Below are 20,329 nucleotides of genomic sequence, written 5' to 3' on the forward strand. Positions count from 1 at the left end.
AAGTAGTTAGGCTTTGCTCCCAAGTTTGGAGAGTGTTGGGTTCAAAATCAAATCCCAGTCATGCATGAGGATCCAAGAATTTCACCTTGGGTGCTCTGAGGTTGCCAATTCCATCTCTGCTGATGAATGGAAGGTAATCTAACTACAGGGTAAACAGCATCTTTACCTACCCTCTCTCTTCACTCGATTTCCCTTTCCTCAATTCCCTCATCAACCGAGCAGCACTGTTAGTTGTTGCTGAGACTAAGAAAGTCCTCATGAATGCCCGTCATGAGAATATAGTTTTGAAGTGGTTAAACGAGTGAAAAATAATTTGCTGGGACAAATACATAAGTTTTTTTTTAATGCGGATTTTTTATGGTACTGTCATACAACCATTCACCGTTGAAGTTAAGTGTTTTTTTAATACCATTACTGAACTGCTGAAATGGATGCTAATATAGCTTGGAGTGCTAATGTCAAGTCCTGGTAATAAAAAAGACAGACTGCTGAATGAAATAATTTCAAGTAAAAAATAGAACAAAAGTGCTCTCTCTCTTGCTCTCCACTTTTATTGAATTGGGACTGACTGAGCCAATTGCTTTAGAAGTCTGTAAAACACAATTACGAGTGAGCGAACTGACCCACCAGTGCCCCCTCAGTGACAGAGCAGACTAAAAAGGCAGCAGAGTTAGAGCAGCTCCCCTCCGCTGGCCATCAGACCTACAAGCCTTCCAGCTGCAGGTCTGTTGTTCTCGGTGCCCAAATCGGTCTTGTTTTACTTACAAAATCTTCTTATTGCCCGTCAATGTGATAAAGTAACTTCATACATCACTTTCCAAGATGTAGATGTCTATTCTGGCAATTAAGAATGATCTGTCTTGATATTCTTATTTATGTGGATATTTATGTATAAACACACATATACATTATGTGGATGAATTTAGATTAGAACATTAGCACAATTTTTGAATGGCTGGTAATAATTCAGATTGATATATGCAAGGGCAAAATTGAGGCACCGCTTAGATATATTGTTAAAAACACTTATCTTTTTTTTTCTTTCCTAAGGTAAAGTCAAAATTAGAGCAAGCAACAAAAAGAATTAAACTGGAAGTGGGTAACATTTCTCCCCCTAGTTAATAAAAGAAGTAATAAACTCTATAAAGTACTAGAGTTTAGATCACTAACACTTTAGGCATAACAGCTTTTTACCAGAAATTTACAACTCCTGTTTTAATTCAAGCAGCCTGCATTAGGACATAAAATCTAGGTATTTTTAAAAAGTAGTTTTATGTGAAATAACTGAAGAAAAATTGTCTTTTCCTTAAAAGTGTTATTTCTCCCTGTCTTAGCTTTCCTGCCTCTCCCTCACACACACATCTTGGCACTCAAGAATCAAAGCTAACAAATCCCTCTTTTATGACATTGCAATGTTTTGGCAAGGACAAACTTCTTTCCAATTAGCCACATTCATTTATTTGAAGCTTGTGGGAGTCTTATGGCAAACACATTATTTCTGAGAAGGCTTTAAAAAAAGAAAAAAAAATGCTTCATAGCTAAACCTTCACTCTGAAATTTAGGCAAAGAAGGTGTCCTTTTCCCTTAGCATAACCATGAATGAGCACTTACAGCCAAAAAGTTGGTAGTATCCTTTTAACTAAGACAGAACTGAACTTACCCGAGTTATACAAGTGAATGTTAATGTACATGTACAGTCTTACCACCCTCTTCTGGATGGAAAACAGCCTATGTTTTTAAAAAAGAAAAGACTGGCTACAAAAATGAGTATCTCGAATGGTTAAATATAAGAAAGATTCATACCAATAAAGTCTGTAAGAAGGTCAGATAGATTAAGAGGGAGGTGAAAATCAGGAAGACCCTTTCAAAGTGGTCCCATCATGAAAAATACCACCTGTGCATTCAGTATGTGCATTCTGCTCAGATACTTTTGCCTGAATTTTCAAGATAATGCTGGCAAGAAGAGTAGACTGTTCTTTTATAAGGAAGGTAAAAGTAAGAGCTATGTAGAAGCATTATGTTTGTGCAATAGAAATTATGATGCCACAAAATATTTAATGTGAACTCCCACCGATAGAAATTTATAAAAAATCTCTTTGCATCATGAAAAGGAAATCATTCATCAGCCATGAAGTGTTGTGGTCTATTTGGTACACAGTTCTGGAGACGGTGGAAATGACTGGTGTGGTTCTTGTAGTGGAGGAGTGAAAGGTCAGCAGAGGCTTAAATGAGCTTGTCTTGCATCCAGCTGGGCCAGCAGGAGGTCATTAGGAAGATCCGAGGCTCACTTTAGGCTTGACAGAGTCTCTCCCCATGATACAAGGAGACCGTTTTGCTCATTGCTCTTCTCCCAGTATCTAAAAAGAACCCCAGGGACAGCAATGACACTGAAGTTTATCTTACTACCAAAGTTTTGCTTGAGGAGGGCACAACTAGCAATTACTCAGGAGGGGGATTTATTTTGTGTGTTTGCTTCTGACGGAAAGTAATGGAGATAAGTACAAAAGGTCTATTGATCTGGCTTTATTGTGAAACCAAATAGAGTAGCAGGAAAAAAAAAAAACCTCTTCCTTAACATTTAGAAGTCAGAGGGCCTGCACAACTTTACATTATAAAAGAATTTCAGACATGGAGACTTGTAGTTTGATTGGCAATGAAACGAAACAGCTAATGCTTTAAAATGTTCTCCTCTTTTACTTGGAGGGGATTACCACATCGTATTTGACAGCTAATTATATTAGGGCAAATATACTAATAGTTGTCTTGAATTGGTGCTAAGTGGCTCATTTCTTAAGAGGTATTGCCTGGTGAAATCGTGTGTATTTACTGAAAAGCCCTCTCTAGAAAAAGTTCTGCATAAGTTTCCAAACAGAGGGAATGATGGAAAAAAATGATGCTGCTATGCTGAGAAGGTGGTAACAGGAGGCAGGTAACATGTTTTCACATCTTCACGTCTGCTGTTAATGTATGCAGTGGCTCATCAGAGGTAGCTCATGTTAATTTATTCCTGCACACCTGTACAGGGCTGGAAGTCAGGTAATCAGACAAGCTAAAACTATACATTTCTGCTTTTTAGCTACAGCTACCCAGAGGCCTATATAGGAACAAATTTAGTTCTGGAGACATCAGCAGGTTTTAATAAACCAAATACAGATGTCTTCCTCCATAGCAATAGAGAAGTTTCCATGTTTAGATGTGGACTGATTTAACTAGCAATCAAATGGAAAGTTTACACTTGACACCAATGGTTGCCTCATATTTATTTAAAAATCACCCTCAGCAAATATAATTTTGTCTTTAAATTTATTCATATGGCTATATCACCTTTCCTACAACTTGAAGATCAAACATGTATGCTTACCGTTCCGATAAAATTTAAGACAAACTTTGACAACTAGTGGCCACTATTCTTGAGAAGAAAGGAACAAAGATGGTAAAACTCATGTAGGATGAAAAAGAGACAATGACTTCTTTTTATACAAATCATCCAGTTTCTGAGTTCGAAGTCTTCATTTAAGATGGAGTTTGAGAACTGCCAATCATTAAGACAAATATAAATAGATTTTAACATACAAGCAAATGATAAGGAATATTAGGAAAGAGAACAGAGGGTGTTATTTTTCTTCCTAAATAGAAAACAAATGTAACTTATAAATGGGCTTCCCTTAAAAATGGGTGACCTATGCCACTCAGCCCTCCCAGGGATCAAAAATCAAGTCTGAGTAAGAGAAATGATGAAAGGTAAAACTATGCCCAGCTAATTCTGACTATCATGCTCTCTTCAAAAGAATTTCCCGTATGAAGAAAGCAGGTTCCAGGCCAGTTAGAATTTCCTCTTCTCAGGAAAGATTTCATATGTATACTTCATAATGGAGGGGCAGCCTCCTGTTCTAATAGAACAGCATCTCAGCAGCAAACAAATCAAGGGATAAACAAGAAGGAGGAAAGGGTCTTTAGAGACTTTCAAAATCTAACACTACACCATGTTATCAGGATACACTTGAAGACTTTAGCAGTCATCTTAGAGCAGCAGTCCCCAACCTTTTTACACCAAGGACCAGTTTCATGGAAGAAAATTTTTCTACAGATGTGAGTGGGGGTATAGTTTTAGGATGATTCAGTGATTCAAGCGCATTAATTTTATCATTAGATTCTTGTAAAGAGTGTGCAACCTAGATCCCTCACATGCACATTTCACAATAGGGTTAGCACTCCTATGAGAATCTGATGCCACCACTGATCTGACAGGAGGTGGAGCTCAGGCGGTAATGCTTGCCAGCCCACTAGCCACTCACCTCCTGTTGTGCAGCCTGGTTCCTAACAGGCCATGGACCAGTTCTAGTCTGCAGCCCTGAGGTTGGAGACCCCTGCTTGAAAGCATCAGAGTTCTTTACAGAGAAAATTCTTTACAATTCACTTCTATCACTCAGAATAAAGATTATTCTAACAGCTATGGAGTTAAAGATGACTGTGTGAATCGGCTTGCTCTTTGTCAGTGTGGAATGGTCCTACTGGCTTCTGAATTTACTAAAAACAGACTCATTTACAACTACATAGAAAAGAATAGCTTTGACACTATTGCTTAGAATCTCAGCCCTAATAAATCTTGCATGTGTCTCTCCCTTTCCTCTGTGTCACTTTACACAAAGCGCATTTCTGCTTTTCAGAAATCTTCAACTTGATCTTATAAAATCTAAAAGGACCACAAACAAAGACCTGGAAATATGCTGTTTAACTGCCAAACCTAAAACACAGTATTTAACATCTTTCTACTTCCCATCTTATTCACATGCCTATCTGAGACCAAAAATGCTACTAACTCATGTATAACCACCTTGGAAGAAGCCTAGGCAGACCTGTGTAAAATTCCTCCAAGGTGTTCTAATTATGAAGAAAGCTGCTTTTATAAACAGAAGGAAGAGGGCAATTCTGTTAGCTTTATGACAGGCATCCTAGAAACCCTATAGCCTCGCACACTTCAGCCCCACTCAAAATCCCCTCTAATGCTTTATTTGCACAAGGAAGACATTGTGGAGTCAAGGATGGACGAAATTGAGACTCGGGGGAGAGGAAAGAAATGGGCCTGAGGACAGCAGGATTAAAGACAAAGGAGGGTTTCTGTTTGAGAAGGTCTGTTGGCTCAAGAAAAAGGTAAGAAAACATGTCTTAGCTTCACAGCAAATTGAAAAGGAAAAAATAGGGACACAAACTTCCTGGGGTTCTCATGATTAATAAAGTAAAAATGAAGAGACAGGAGAAGGTAAGCCTAAGAGATAGATCAGAGATCCAAGAGGCTTTGTGACTAATGAGATTAAATCACAGGCTGACATTCATCGACGAAATGACAATAAAAGGCTAAAACAGGAATACAGTTATGTTTCACAGTTTACTCTGCTGAGATGCAGGAAGAGGGAGGTACCCCAATGGCATTACTGGTTATTTGGTGTAGCTAAACTCATAACATTACATTAATTCAAGTCATAGATGAACACTTTTCTTAAGAAAATATAATGTCAAAATTGAAGTATCAGAACTTGTGTGTTTGTAACCTAGTATTGAAAGAGTTGTATATTGTTAAAAAGCAAAATTTCAAGTGAGAATAAAAAAAGTTTTTCATCTACAATTTTTGCAGTTTGCTTTTTCATTTATCTTATGTGACAGAACTCCAAAATGAAAAAGATTGGGCATATTGTGATTTCACCCAAATGAAATCTATCAACTGTCTTCTGAAGTTTGCTACCTTCTGCGTGACTGAACACCCCTGAGAGCACATCTGTACTCTTCTTCACACCTAGAATATCTTGTCATCCTAGATATGGGTCTAAACTTCAACATGATTAGTCACGCACTAAGCTCCTGACACTTACAATACAAATGAAGTCTGAAATATTTTCCTGCTATCAATAAATGTTTTGCCTCATTCAAATCAATAAGCAGTACCTCAACAGTGCCTCCCTATGTGTTAAGATACAAACATACAAGCACTTGTGTTTTTCTAGTAACTGTACATAAATGAAGGCTTCAGACTTCGGGTGTGTAGCCTTTTGGTCTCCCAGCTATTTATTCCAGTGGTATGACTTGCAATATTTTCAGCAAACCCAACTAAAACTGTGATAGGAATTCATGCAATTAAGCTCAAATTTTGGCTTGCCTTCAAACACTCCATTTCCATAAATATTTTATGCAGGTTTTCATGAGTCTTTTATTTTTGTTTAAAAAAATGCAATGCATTAACCTCATTATCAGTAGTGTACTATTTCAAATTTAAAAGAATGAGTATTACTCACAAACTTGAGGGAAGTTGGGTAAAGTATTTTATTATTCAAAACATAGCTATCTTATCTGATATATTCTGGGACTGTCAATGACAACTTGGAACTGAAATAACGTTGTGTCTGAACCATTTTTACAGAACAAAGTAAATGAGGATGGAAAATCCTTAAAAAGTTGTTTCTCCTCAGTGCATGTTTTGGGTTGTATAGGAGAGCTACTTATTTTTCTTAAAGATTTTCCTTTTCAAAGATTGGGGCCCTTTTATTTCAGTAGAAAGGAAAAAATATTCCTCAAACTTTTATTTAAAAAAGGATTGATCTCCAAATATGAAGACAAAACAGAATATCCCAGAGACAGGACACTACTTTTCAGTGGTACTTTTAATGTTACTTTGCCAAAGAACTCTATCCAATTGATAAGCACTAGAATGACTGCTTATTAGTGGTGGTTCTGTGGAAATTCTTTAGTTAATTTTAATGTGTTTCTTCCATTAATTTCTACCATGTAATAAAATTTTCTCTAAAATACTTTTAAGACAATGTAGAACCAAAAACTGCATCTGATATAATGGGAAGAACTAACTGGTGTGTGACCTGAGTTGGGCTGGTGGTATATTACGTAAATGATCTGCTCACAAGCTTATCTCAACAAATGCAGGATAACTGCGCTATCCTGCTGCTGATCACCTTGACACATTCCATTTATATTACATTTTCTTGGAGATTAATAGAGAACCTTATAGGTTGAGGACCAGCTGCTTCTGTTTAAGCCCAACTGTTTTAGAGCTGCAACTACATAGCAAGAATGTGATGTCATCTGAAGGCTGGACATAATATATTCGAGCTGATCCTCAAAGTATATGCATGCCTCCCCTTCTGTGCATAATCCCCATGGTAGACTATAGTTTATAGAGATGTGCTCAAAGACATTACGAAGTTAAAATGAAGAAACCCACACCACCATACCATTTTCCCACATCAACAATTACATCTGTCCCATTTCCTTCTGATATTTTCATGACTCTTAAAGAATTCAAGGACAAACTAAATACTCATGTAAGGAATGATAACATTACTGGTTATACCTACGGAGATGCAGGCTGTCTCGATGTCCTGGACCTATGGTTCTTTCCATCCGTAAATTTCTGTTTCTATATTGGATAAATATGTGTGTATGAAGATAATATACTGATTTAATTAAAAAGCCACATGGCAAAGCAGAAATATAAATATATAAATCTATATATAACAGAAGCTGCGGCTTCTAAGTGAAGGTTCATGGGGAAGCAGGGAACCGTGTACACAGTTAACTTATTCACACCTAGATGCATGAAAACACAAACATACACATATACACAGAGCACAGAAAAAAATGGCGTGCATTATGGGAAAGATGGCACATGATTCTGCATGCTTCATCAACACAAGCACCAACCGCAACAATCCTTCATGAGCATGGCAGCCTAGTTATCACGTGGTCACTGTGGACAATCTTTACAGTGCATCAAAAACATCTAAGTTGGATTTCTTTTAGTGTGAAGTCCAACATGACTGAAAACTGGCACCCTCCACCCCCAGCAGGAGCAGCCAAAGGAGATTTACTGACCTGTCTCTGCTTCGGCGAGAGGGGAACGCAGCATTGCAACCAGCCACTGTGCAGACATGCATCTCTTTTAAGTGAACATTCCTGTAGTGAAGTTTCACACTGTAGGAGCTTTTGAAACTCTTCTTGCACACATAACATATTTTGGGGTCTGGGCTAGAACACAGGTCACCTTCTGGGGAGAACTTTTGAGGACTGCCGTAACTCAGAGACGATGTAAAGCTCTCGTGCAGGGCGGCCATACTGGCCCCCCCACCGTTGTACAGTCCATACTGGCTCATGTAAAACATGTCATAAGTGGGATCTGTGAATTCTTCCTTCACCTTGATGACGTCCTGGTGAGAGGGCTCACTGTGGTTCTCGTCGGGCCTCTCGCTGTTCATCAGGACTTTTTCACTCACTTCGCTGTGAATGTGCTCATCCCCTTCCATGGATTCCTCACCCATTTTGGGCTCTGAAGACTCAGACTCATTCTCATAGTCCCGCTCAGGCTCTTGGTCTTCAGAAGTCATGCTGTCGGCCCTTCTTATTTCAGTCCTTGAAATGCACCGGGTCCTGTTATGCTTGGAAAAGTCCTTCACAGACATGCCTGGGCTCATCTCCTCTTGGGAGTGACAATGATTGTCATGGCTCATGTCATTGACCACAGCTCCACCATCATTGGGGTCATCATCTTCATCATCAAACTCATCGGCAGTATCAATAATTTCCTTCTCAATCTTCACAGGCATGCTTGATTTCCTGGGCTTTTTCTTGGGTGCCAGGTCAGCACTGGGCTCATGGGTGGCCATCATCACTGCTGGCATTACTGGCTCAGAGGGTGGTGGGGGGTGCTGCTCTATGGTACCACTGGTTGGAATGATGGGACTGGTTGGGAGGGAGGTTGGAGGACTCACCATTTCTCCTGGAGTGAGTAAACTTCTATAAAATGGAGGAACTGGTTGTACAGTCTTTAGCCCAGAAAATACCAGCTGGCTAGGGAGAGGATTTTGCAAGACAGGGTCTAGAGGGGGAGTGGTAAAACCCATTGGGGGCCGGCCAGGACTTGTGAGTGCCAGATTTGATTTTGTACTTGCTATGACTGGGGTGGCAGCTCCTGAGGTGCCCCGAATTAAATCTTTGTCTCGGTTATTCCTTAGCATAGGCATGTGAAGGCGGGGGTTGGGGTTTGCACTGTGGCGATTACGACTTCGGAGGGAGCTAAAGACCATATTGCAACCTTCTATGGTGCATCGATGTTTGATCTTCAGGTGAACAGCATTATAATGAATTTTGAGAGTACCTTTGTCATAGAATGTTTTCCCACATGCATTACAGAACACTCTTCCTTTCCTAGAGGCTGACCCCATCCTTCTCATCCGATGAATCCGGAATGAGCTTTTTGGGTGTTCAGTTTTGGTTAGATCACTGACTGGGGCAGAATTCTGAATGGGAGAGACACAGGCTGGCTCGGTTTTGGGTTCCACATTAGTGATGCTGGTCAGGGCATTTCTATTGGGCGTTTGATCATTCTTATAAGGTGTGGGAGAAACTTCAGATTCGCTGCTCTCATTATATTCGTTCTGGGTTGAAAGGCTGGGTTCCCGCAGCCTCAACCCTGGTTGCTCTAACAGTAGCCCGTTTGGAGGCAACCCTAGAAGTGGTGCTGAGACAGGGTTTATGTACTGGAATGGAAGCAGAAATGCAAGGCTGTTTGGGATGTTTTCGAAGTGATGAATGCTGGAAGGATTGCTGTTCTCTAAGTGAGCAAGGAGGCTGGGACTCCTGGTACGATTATTGCTCTCAATGAAAGTCCTTATATCTGAGTCTGTCTTTGAAGATGGTACAGCCACGGCCTGCCCTTCTTTCTCCTGAATTGCCATCAGCTCCACAATGGATTTGGTTTCTCCAAACCGCAGAAACTGCTGAAGGGTGATGATTTCCTCTTCTCGAGACATGATGGCCCAGCGGTCCAGGACCTTGCCAGCAGCATCCTAGAGGCCACATCAAAGAAATAACAAAGACAAACACAAAAACTTATTGATTGTGCATAATTATTCAATGCAACTGAAGGTGCTCTGTGTGCTCATAAAACACTGAGAGCAAGAGCAGAAAACAACATGCAAGCATTGTTAATAAAAGTCAACCCACAAAGCAAACTTTTCTGCCATGCAAATGTAGTAATTAGAGTCACAGTTAGAGAAACAGACTGAGTTTAATAATGTCAAAGAAAACAAAATGGAGACCACTGGGGATCTGTGATCTAAAATGCCTTCAGTACTGCTTTTTTAACAACAATGTTCTATATACTATACAACTATTTTAGCATATATTAGTATAAGACGTGAACCCTTGCTGTGAAATCCAATATAAATGAAAAAAAAAATGATACCTTGGTCCTTATTAAATAGTGATACTACAGGAAGGAATTAAGTACATTTTGTGAAATTTACTGCTTCAACATAAGCAGACATGACACTGGATTCAATGATGAGAATTCCTTTAAGTAGGAGTTATGTGAATTTCTGAATCAAAAAGATGAATAAAGTAGCATTACCCCTCATATCTAGTTACTAAACTGTATCTTATCTTTATTTTTTTTGGAATGCCTATATTTTAGTATCATTTAATAGCAGGCAATTTCATAAGGAAAAGTAAGAAAAACATCACTCATAAAAGGTAATTGTACTTTTCCTGAAAATTGGTTGTAATCCTATGATTCAAAGTTTGAGTTAGACTTAATGTATTTGACTTTTTATGATCTTGTTATAAATGACAGTCATAGATATTTAAAAAGTAAACATGTGATGGATTTAGATAGAATAAATGTGTAAAAAGTTGTCTCTCAGCATCCTCCTCTGATAGCAAAGGGAGTCCACAGAGAATACACATCAGTAATCACCAGACTATGTGTTGTTAAATATACATTAAAAAGCATTTCACACTTTCATTTTTGCTAGTAACTATGAGATTTGCCTGGAGGTAGGACTTTAAAATCCTGCAATGTAATGTCAGGCAATCCATTTCAGCATGGATTGAGAGAAATCTATTCAAACACTTAAATAATGACTCCATCACTTTCTAGGGCACCATTTCTTCCCATCAGGACAGCACATTTTGCATGCCTCTGTGAATGACATTTGCCCAAATACTGACCATGAATTTGAAAAAGCATAAAACTTCTTAAAAATAAAATGACAAGATACTTATTAATTACAAAGGGAAAATCATAACATTATCATGGAAAACCTAACAGACCCTAACTTAAAAGGGTGATCGAAGTTACCACTGCCAGTGGAAATCAGGCCATCATGTCTTACTTGTTAGGACCCACTAAGAAGGGCACACATAACTTTTGTGACATAATTTTAATGATATGGTTTGGCTGTGTGCCCACCCAAATCTCTTCTTGAATTGTAGCTCCCATAATCCCCACATGTCATGGAAGGGAACTGGTGGGAAGTAACTGAATCATGGGGGTGGGTCTTTCCTGTGCTGTTCTTATGATAGTGATTAAATATCATGAGATCTGATGGTTTTATAAAGGGGAGTTCCCCTGCACATGCTCTTGCTTGCTGCCGTGTAAGATGTGACTCTGCTCCACCTTTACCTTCCACCATGCTTGTGGGGCCTCCTGAGCCATGTGGAACTGTGAGTCAATTAATACTCTTTATAAATTACCCAGTCTCAGGTATGTCTTTATTAGCAGCATGAGAATTTTTACACATAAAAATTTATAACCTCAACTTGATCATCAGAAATCATCAGGCAAACCAAAATTGAGGGGCATTCTATGAAAGAGTGGATAGTACCCTACAAAGTAGAAAGTTCAGGAAATATGTATTTTTTTTTTAAATAAAGAATGGTTCCAGATTAGAGAGGACTAATAAAACATAATTGTGTGATTCTAGATTTGGAAAAAGACATTAGTGGGAAAACTAGCAATATCAGAATAAAGTCTCTAGATTACTTAATAGTATTATACCCATCAGAATTTTCCAGTTTCAACCATTGTGCTTTGATTATGTAGGATATTACTCTAGGGGACGCATGACGAGAGGCATAAGGGATCTGTACTGCTTTTGCAAGGGCAAAGTCTTTCCCCAACATGTGGTCATAAAATTCTCTCTGAAACACTATCATAATGTCTGAATCATCACGGCTAGTTTGATTAAGTGGGTATTTGTCATTTATAAGAACTACTTTTTTTAAAAAGCTCTGATAGTTATGTGCTCCCCTTTATAAGGCTTACTCTTACCACCCTATCATTTTCCATAAAGAATATATATAAGTACGTGCATGTGGGTGTCCATTCCTATGAAAAGTATCAAACACAGACGCAGATGTTTTTGGAATAGGGGTAACAGGGAAGAGTGTTGGTGCTATAGGTAAATAGAGAAATAAATTGTGATTTTAAATCGATACTCTCATTTGACCCCTATCATAATTTCCAGAGCTCAGAGAACAGATGAGAAATAAGAGAAGAAAGCTAAGATAGGCTGTTAAGGTCGCCAAGATGCTAATTTGAGGCCCAGAAGTTGAACACAGAAATTCTGACTCTAAGTTCAGAGTGTGTCCACAGCACTCAGTGGCTGTCATTCCGTGATGCCATTTCCCAGGTGAGCCCATTGAATTTGCAGTAGTAAGGAGCAGGACTTCTGAGGAAGTCTTTCCTAGTGTTGTAATGTCCTCTTGTGTACCATCTTTCTTTTACCATCAAATCTACTCTCTTTAGTGTTCTTTTTTTTTTTTTTGAGACAGAGTTTTGCTCTTGTTACCCAGGCTGGAGTGCAATGGCGTGATCTCGGCTCACCACAACCTCCGCCTCCTAGGTTCAGGCAATTCTCCTGCCTCAGCCTCCTGAGTAGCTGGGATTACAGGCACATGCCACCATGCCCACCTAATTTTTTGTATTTTAGTAGAGACGGGGTTTCACCATGTTGACCAGGATGGTCTCGATCTCTTGACCTCGTGATCCACCCGCCTCAGCCTCCCGAAGTGCTGGGATTACAGTAGTGTACTTTTATGGAGGCTTTCACTACAGATTAATTTCTCAGGCTGAGCCCCAATCTGAGCAAGTACAATGGTATCTTCCCCCAGGTTCTTCCAAGGTAGGCTATACCTAAATCTACATGTCAATGATGTACTTACACAACTGGCAGCCTCTGGTAATAAAATGCAGCCCAGAAACCATAGCAACTGATCAGTCCCACTTGAGGCATCTCATTTTCATTATCCTTCTGTCTTCCCTGTCCCAGTAGTACAGAGCAGTCCCATATGGTTTCTCCTGGACCACCACAATGCCCGCTGCTATTTCTAAAACCGCTGCCTTTTAGTGGGCAGTTGCTGTCTCTGCTAAAATGGAGTCAGTTACGTTAAACCACTTGCTTTTGGTGAAAGAGGTCCAGGTAAGTATGATTTAGAATTTTGCTAGTTCCTGAATCATAAAAGAGAAGCTTCATTTATAGTGGAAATAGAACAGCAATTTATATATACACAGATATACAACATAGCATATTTGCAAACAAATATACTTAAGAACAGGGCACATAGCTCCATAACACTGAACTAGAGTCCCCTTGATAACACCACAGATGTTCTTTCCAAAGAAGTCATCAGCGGCTGGGCGTTGTGGCTCATACCTGTAATCTTAACACTTAAGAAGGCCAAGGCGGGAAGATGGCTTAAGCCCTGGGCAACATGGCAAGACCTTCTATTTACATAAATTAAAAAACGAGTCAAGTGTGGTGGTACATGCCTATAGTCTTAGTTACTTGAGAGTTTGAGATGGAAGGATTGCTTGAACCCAGGAGGTTGAAGCTGCAGTGAGCCATGACAATACCACTGTACTTCGGCCTGGGAAACAGAGCAAGACTCTGTCTCAAAAACCAAAAAGTCATTATCAACTTGATCAAAATTATCTGATTTATTACATTTATAAATGGAGAGGCTGCAATAAGAAACAAAGCTGATCTTAGGCAACCTAACAAGCATGCAAACTGGATGCTAAGAATGGCTAGCAGTTTTTTTGCCTAACCTGGTTGATGGGAGTTAGAAAGCATTCAAGGGAAAAAAGAAAGGCCAAGTTATTTTTCGGAAGATCTTTGTGATAGAATTAAGTATGGATTGGTGCTGTGATTCTGAAACACTGGTTTAAGACCCTTCTGTGAAGGTAATGACCTCTATGAGTGGTCTATATTGCTATTCAAAAACGGACCAGTGTCAGTTGGATGGCCTTTTTTTTTAACCCATCTGCAACAAAATAACCATACGAAAAATTTAGGACAACTGGACACTGCTGCAACAACTAAAGGCATGATAATTTTTTTTAGTCAGTTTATTTTTATTGTATTTAACTTAAGTATTGGCTCAAGACTGATTAGGAGGAAAAGTTACTCCTCCTCACAAATAGTATAAATGGTCAAATAAACTTTACAAAAGTATATTGAAGTAGGTACTATGATGGAATAAAAAACACTAATAAATAAAAATTCAGTCTGTTAGGCTAGGATGAAGATCCTGACTACCAACCAACTCAGGCTGGGCCACTGGTCTTATGCATGAATAACATGTTAACATCAGAGCATGTAACTGAATTGCATGGTCCTCCCTGCAATTTTGTAGTTGGTGAGACAATTATTTTAGGTTTTCCCATTTTTAACTAGACCTCAGTGACTTTTAACCCTTCAGGCTGAAAAATGTTACTGACAAAATGAGGATAATAAGATTTACCCTGTTAAGTTAAATGCAAGGTATTATTATAAGCATTGATTTCCTGTGAAAATAACTTGCTATCCTATTAATTAAAAGATGAGTAACACTAAATAACACAGACTTATAAACCAGTTTTACTGGGTTCAGAAAAAGTATAAAAGACTTAAAATATTTACATCTACAACACATCTGAAATAAAAAGACTTCCTTTTGTTACTTCATTAGAACTGGTGATTATCACTCATAGAAATCTGGCACCCTGTTCCTGTATGGTTCTGCCAAGTGACTTTTTAAAACTTTTTCTTGTAGGATCAAATGCATGGTTTAAATGGTTTTATTTGAGTCCTTTTCCACATCAAAGCACTCTAATGATTTGCAGTTTGAAAATCAAAGTAAAATAGGGTTGATTGGTTTCTCTTATTCGGAAAGAGGGATGGTAGAGAAAGGAACGGATGTGAAGAGATGGAAGAGAAACCAAATAAGTGGCTTTGGGATAATCAGACTGTCGAGTGAACTCAAACTCAGTCCAACAAGGAGCCCTCCTGTGTTCATAGCAAGCTACAACTCACATCACAGCACACAGGAAAACAACTGCTTTCTTTCTGTCCAAGAATGGAAATGAGGAAGAAATACTGTACACAGCATAGATCTAAGGCCTATTTGCTCCAGTAGTCAAATTATTAAGAAATAAGCAGCTAGGCACTGTGACTAATGCCTTTAATCCCAGCAGTTTGGGAGGCAGAGGTAGGCAGATCACTTGGGGTCAGGAGTTCAAAACCAGACTGGTCAACATGGTAAAACCCTGTCTCTACTAAAAATACAAAAAAATTAGCTGGGCATGGTGGCCAGCGCCTGTAATTCCATCTACTCAGGGGGCTGAGGCATGAGAATCTCTTGAACCCAGGAGGTGGAGGTTGCAGAGTGAGACTCTGTCTCACAAACATATATATACACACACAAAACAAAGCAAGAAGCAAATGGTTTAACTCTAAAAGACAGATGCAGGGTAATTTAATTTTCTGTTCAGTTATATGAACTTATTTTCAGTCAAGTTTAAGGCATAATTTAAAGGAAAATCCTAAAGTGATTAGCTAAAAACAAAATATTTCCCCCTCGATATAATTGTAGAGCTTTAAATTAAATGACACTGACCTGTAAGGGACTGCTGACTATCTAAAACAAAATCAGGTTGATGAGATGTGTCCATTTTTTCATGTCTAGATTTGCACAGCATGCTATCTTAAGAAATTATTTCATCATAACCACATCGACAATTTATTTTCATAACCAGTTTCCTACTGTACTTTTCTAATCTTTTAATTCAAATATCAAAACAAGAGGAATAGGTTAGGTAGAAGGTGGAGAAATTACCAAATTTCAAGCCTACCTAGCTTAAGTATTCCATTAGGTAAAATGAAACAGTAATTGCTGAATTAAAAACTGATGAAACAATGCTATGTTTCATGCTATGTTTTGCAACGCAAAACTTAAGTCATAAATTTTACCAGGTTTTCTAGAGGTTCAAGGCTTAGGGGTAAAGGAATTGTGAGTTATCTATACAATTGAATAGTACTGTACAATAAAAAGAACTAGGCTACTGAGATACACACTACAACATGGACAACTCTTCAAAAGCATCATACTAAGAATGAAAGAGGTTAGACCCAAAGACATACATACTCTACTGTTCTAAGCATATGAAATTCTGGAAAAGATGGGGGAAAGGTACCGAGTGCAAACAACATCAGGTAACTTTTTGGGATGGTGAGAGTGTTGTACACTGTGATTGTGCTGAGGTTTCTATAACCATATAGATCGTACACTTAAAACTGGTGGATTTTATTGTATGGAAAGTATAGGTCAATGAAGTTGATTCAAAAAACTAAATTATGCAAATTGCTTGAACTCTCACACACATAACTCAACATTTACAGCTTTCCACTGTTTATAAGCCACCTAACTCCTTGCCTCCTGTATAATAGCACGGCCAAATCACAGGCACACATGCTCTATTAGTGGAGTGTGCAAGACAATCCATCGTGACATGGTGAGTCAACATGAAAATTTCAATTTATTTTTACCTAAAAGATAGGTTTTTGCTAATATCATACTTATGTACAGTTTATAAACAGCTTTATATGTAGGCGGGTACTTGCTCACATATTTTTACTAATGGGGTATGTAATCATAAAACTATGGAGACGGCCTCTCTACAGAGCTAACACCAATGTGTAGCAGGCATGTGCTATGCACACACACCTTCACAGACACCCTGCAAGACACTGATAATCCTCCTTTGCTGGCCTCCACCTGCCTTTGGGCTGACTTCTTGGTTAGGTGGACATGAATCAGAATGTGACCCAGAAATTAAGAGATATATCATCTAACTTCTGGATCGCCTCAGGAGTGAGTGATGATGGGCTCAGACCATTATCTCAGATGATATGAACAGGGGCATTTGATAAACTTCTAGCTAGGGGTCAGCAAATGGAGAGCTCCTGGATCCCACATGTGGGTTGGAGAGAGCTGGCTCTGAGTGCTGAAAGCAGGAGTTTCAGGGAGATATTCTGTAGAAGAGAAACTTTTGAGCATTCAAACAGTTTTGAACAAAAAACTTATACAAATGTGCAGTCCTCTCCTCTCTCATTCTCCTGCCAATTACCTGTTTGGTAACTGAGATGGGTCCATATGTAATAAGCAGATATCTCAATCTTAAATTGCCATTCTAAAGTCAATATTGAAACTCTTCTCTTAGTCAAAAAGTTCAACTGATCTGACTACTCCCTACTATTTCAGAGTTATTTTTTCCCTTTTTTGTTAGCTTATGTTTATCTCTTTTTTTTTAGATTATGTTTGTAAGACTTGGCTTTCCCAAGTGTGCATGGGTCAATGTTGTGTGTCTATGGGCCTGCATGTGTGTGTATGAGCAAGCAAGATGGGGAGAAGAATAAAAATGGCCACACAAAACATTCTTATTGAAAACAATAGATTCTGGGAAGCATTTAGGGAAATTTTTCAAGCAATGTTGTGATAATTTCTGAGAAACACTTAAAAGTATGTGGAAAAAGAACGTGGCATGTTGTTTATTTGTTTAAGCAAATTTACATTAAACACATATTTCTTGGCACTGACAGAGAAAGATGCAATGCTAGCATACACAATATACGTCAGAGCAGTTTGCCTGTGTAAGTAAACAAAATTATACTATTCTCTATTCACACAAAGCTCTTTTATTTCAGGCTAATGTTTCTAGGAGGCCAGCTGGAACAACTGTAATATTTGTAGGCAGAATGAAATATACCCATTCATATCATAGTTGCACCAAATGGTTCAAATTAGACCTTTTTTAAAAAAATCAACATTTGCTTTGGGTAATGAAAGCCCTACTCAATTTCCACAGTTTGGAAATTTGTATTTTGCAGAACTTCTCAATAACATCGCTTTACCTTCAAAACACAATGCTGACGAATCACATCCCTCCTCTCCTCTCCAGAAGAGGGATGTTCCATGAGGAAGAATCTTCAGGGTGTGGCATGGACAGAAAGAATGATTTCTAAATAAAAATTCAGACTGGACTTTCGCCTTTTAACATTGATATATATGAACAAACAGGCTTTCCTCATTCACCCCAAACTGCCTTTGTCATGAAATAACTATGCAAACATTAGAGATAGGTGTATACAAGCTTGCTGTAATTACACAGCTAATGCTAAATCCACTACATCCAGATAATAAACTTAATTTGAAATATCTCTCCTATTCTTCCTCTGCCCAAGGGGAAATGAATGCTACAGGAATAACCACCATTGGATACAATGTTGGGGTTCTCAGAAAACTTTGCATTAAAGAAATTTCCACCAAGATAAATGCCTTATTAGTCCTTGTTAGCTGACATGCTAACATTAAAATCTTTCTGTATACATTTACTGCATATAAAGACTGGCGTTTTAAAGGACTTACTCATTACACACATGTGCATGTACACAAACACGTGCATGAATACAGAAGCTATTGACCTTGGCTCACTCTTGTTATATATTACTCTCATTATAAATCAGCCTTATTATAGCATTCAAAGCACTCCACTTTAGTGAATGGTGATATAATGAGGTGAGGCATATCAAACTGCTCGAAAAAAAAAAAGTACATAGTCAAAGAATCCTCCTTGGATAAAAGTGGAAGTTTGAGGAGCATGGCCTGTGACTCTAGTTCTTAGAAGAAGGAAGAAGCAATATGGTAATTTTATGTTTTAGGTGTTGAAGTAGTAGCTTTGATATATTTTCCAGTATACTAATATTCGTAAGTTTTTCTGATCCATCTTTGAAAAGTTTTCACAATTGAAAGGATACTTTTTAAAAGAAATAATGTATTCACAAGTAGAACAATATACCCTTCAAAAATGATCACCTCTAACCAAAATAACATTGCCAAAATGCCAGGGCACTAGTTTCAGGTGGTTCTTGTGATTTTTAAAACATATTGCTTGACATTTGGTTTAAAACATTCACTGTTACAGAATGTTCTTGATTATGGACCCGATAATTCATAGAGTACTATCCCTTTTTTCTTCAGTAACAGTCTATACAGCGTTTTTTATTTTAAAAACATGATTATGATAGATCACTCTGGGGTTACAACATATTTAATCATAGAAGCTCCAGCTAAGCTCTATTAAAGGCCTGTCAGGATTTCTTCCTTGTACTGAAGAATTTTAGCTTGTCTAGCTTAAAACCAGCCATATGCATTTCCTCTATGGGCATTTGTTTGCAAATAAATAAAGACGGTGCCTTGCTTTGCCATATAAGAAAAAAATTCAAAGGAGTAAATTACTTTCTGCAATGTCTGGAATTGCACTTCAAAGATTCCAAAGTATTTTTCAAGCTACCTCGCTCCATTGTAAATCAAACCTGAGAAACTTTTAAAGACACAATACATTTTAATATTTAATAAGAATATCTCAGGAATCATTTAAGTTTCAAAACAGAAAATTCTAAATCCAGTTGATATTCCTAGTACACCAATCTTTAAAATCAAATTACCTGTGGTTCTTAACTTAGGCACAGAATATCTAGCCCCAAGCAGATTTTGTATCTTAAAGTTGCAATTTTTAAATTATGCTAAATATAACACACACAAATTCAGCCTTAGAGGAAAATAAAATTAATGCTCACATGTAAAGAAGAGTCATATTAAAATTTGTAAGCCTTACTAAAAATCCAACTTTAAAGTTCTGTTACTCTATTTTTTATGCCTAGAATCTGAACACATGAATCATTTTAATTAAAATGTTAAAACTCTTTTACTTTTTTTTTTTTTGAGACGGAGTTTCGCTCTTGTTACCCAGGCTGGAGTGCAATGGCGCGATCTCGACTCACCGCCACCTCCGCCTCCTGAAAACCCTTTTACTTTTAACCAACTTGTGTAACCAACGTATTTTTAGAAAATGTGTATTTATGACTGAAAGTATGCCTTTTTCTGAAAGTTCCTGTGTTATCCTATACTCTGGATGTTTCCCTTGATGTTTCTGTCTGGTGCTGCTTATCAGTGATATAATCAGAGTCACTAATTCTTTTGGATTAATTTTGACTCCTGGTCAATTCAATGATCAGTTCAAGTAAAAATTCTGCTTTAAAACTAGGGAAACTGCCCAAGGAGTCCCTAAGAGGCCTTGGAAACCCCCAAATCATACCAGTAGCGTTTGTGAAAATTCTGCAACTTGAAGATTCAAAATAAACATTATATATCAATAAAATTATGCAAA

The 20,329-nt window shown here is 38.1% G+C and overlaps 1 protein-coding gene across 23 annotated transcripts in view; it reads right to left on the reverse strand.

The window, feature by feature from the left end:
- BNC2 (basonuclin zinc finger protein 2) overlaps positions 1-20,329 on the reverse strand; it is a 455,794-nt gene that overhangs the window by 18,295 nt on the left and 417,170 nt on the right. For 10 of the 23 annotated variants that reach the window (XM_035306273.3, XM_054256362.2, XM_078369614.1 and 7 more), the window contains 2 exons: positions 7,879-9,848; positions 7,358-7,423 (listed from right to left, as the gene is read on the reverse strand). In XM_035306273.3, the coding sequence (XP_035162164.1) occupies positions 7,358-7,423; positions 7,879-9,848 (2,036 nt within the window). The remainder of the gene's footprint in view (positions 1-7,357; positions 7,424-7,878; positions 9,849-20,329) is intronic. The other 13 variants (XM_078369605.1, XM_078369621.1, XM_078369600.1 and 10 more) reach the window with 2 other exon arrangements.

Source organism: Callithrix jacchus, chromosome 1 (genome assembly GCF_049354715.1).
Source record: "Callithrix jacchus isolate 240 chromosome 1, calJac240_pri, whole genome shotgun sequence".
NCBI classification, from domain to species: Eukaryota; Metazoa; Chordata; class Mammalia; order Primates; family Cebidae; genus Callithrix; species Callithrix jacchus.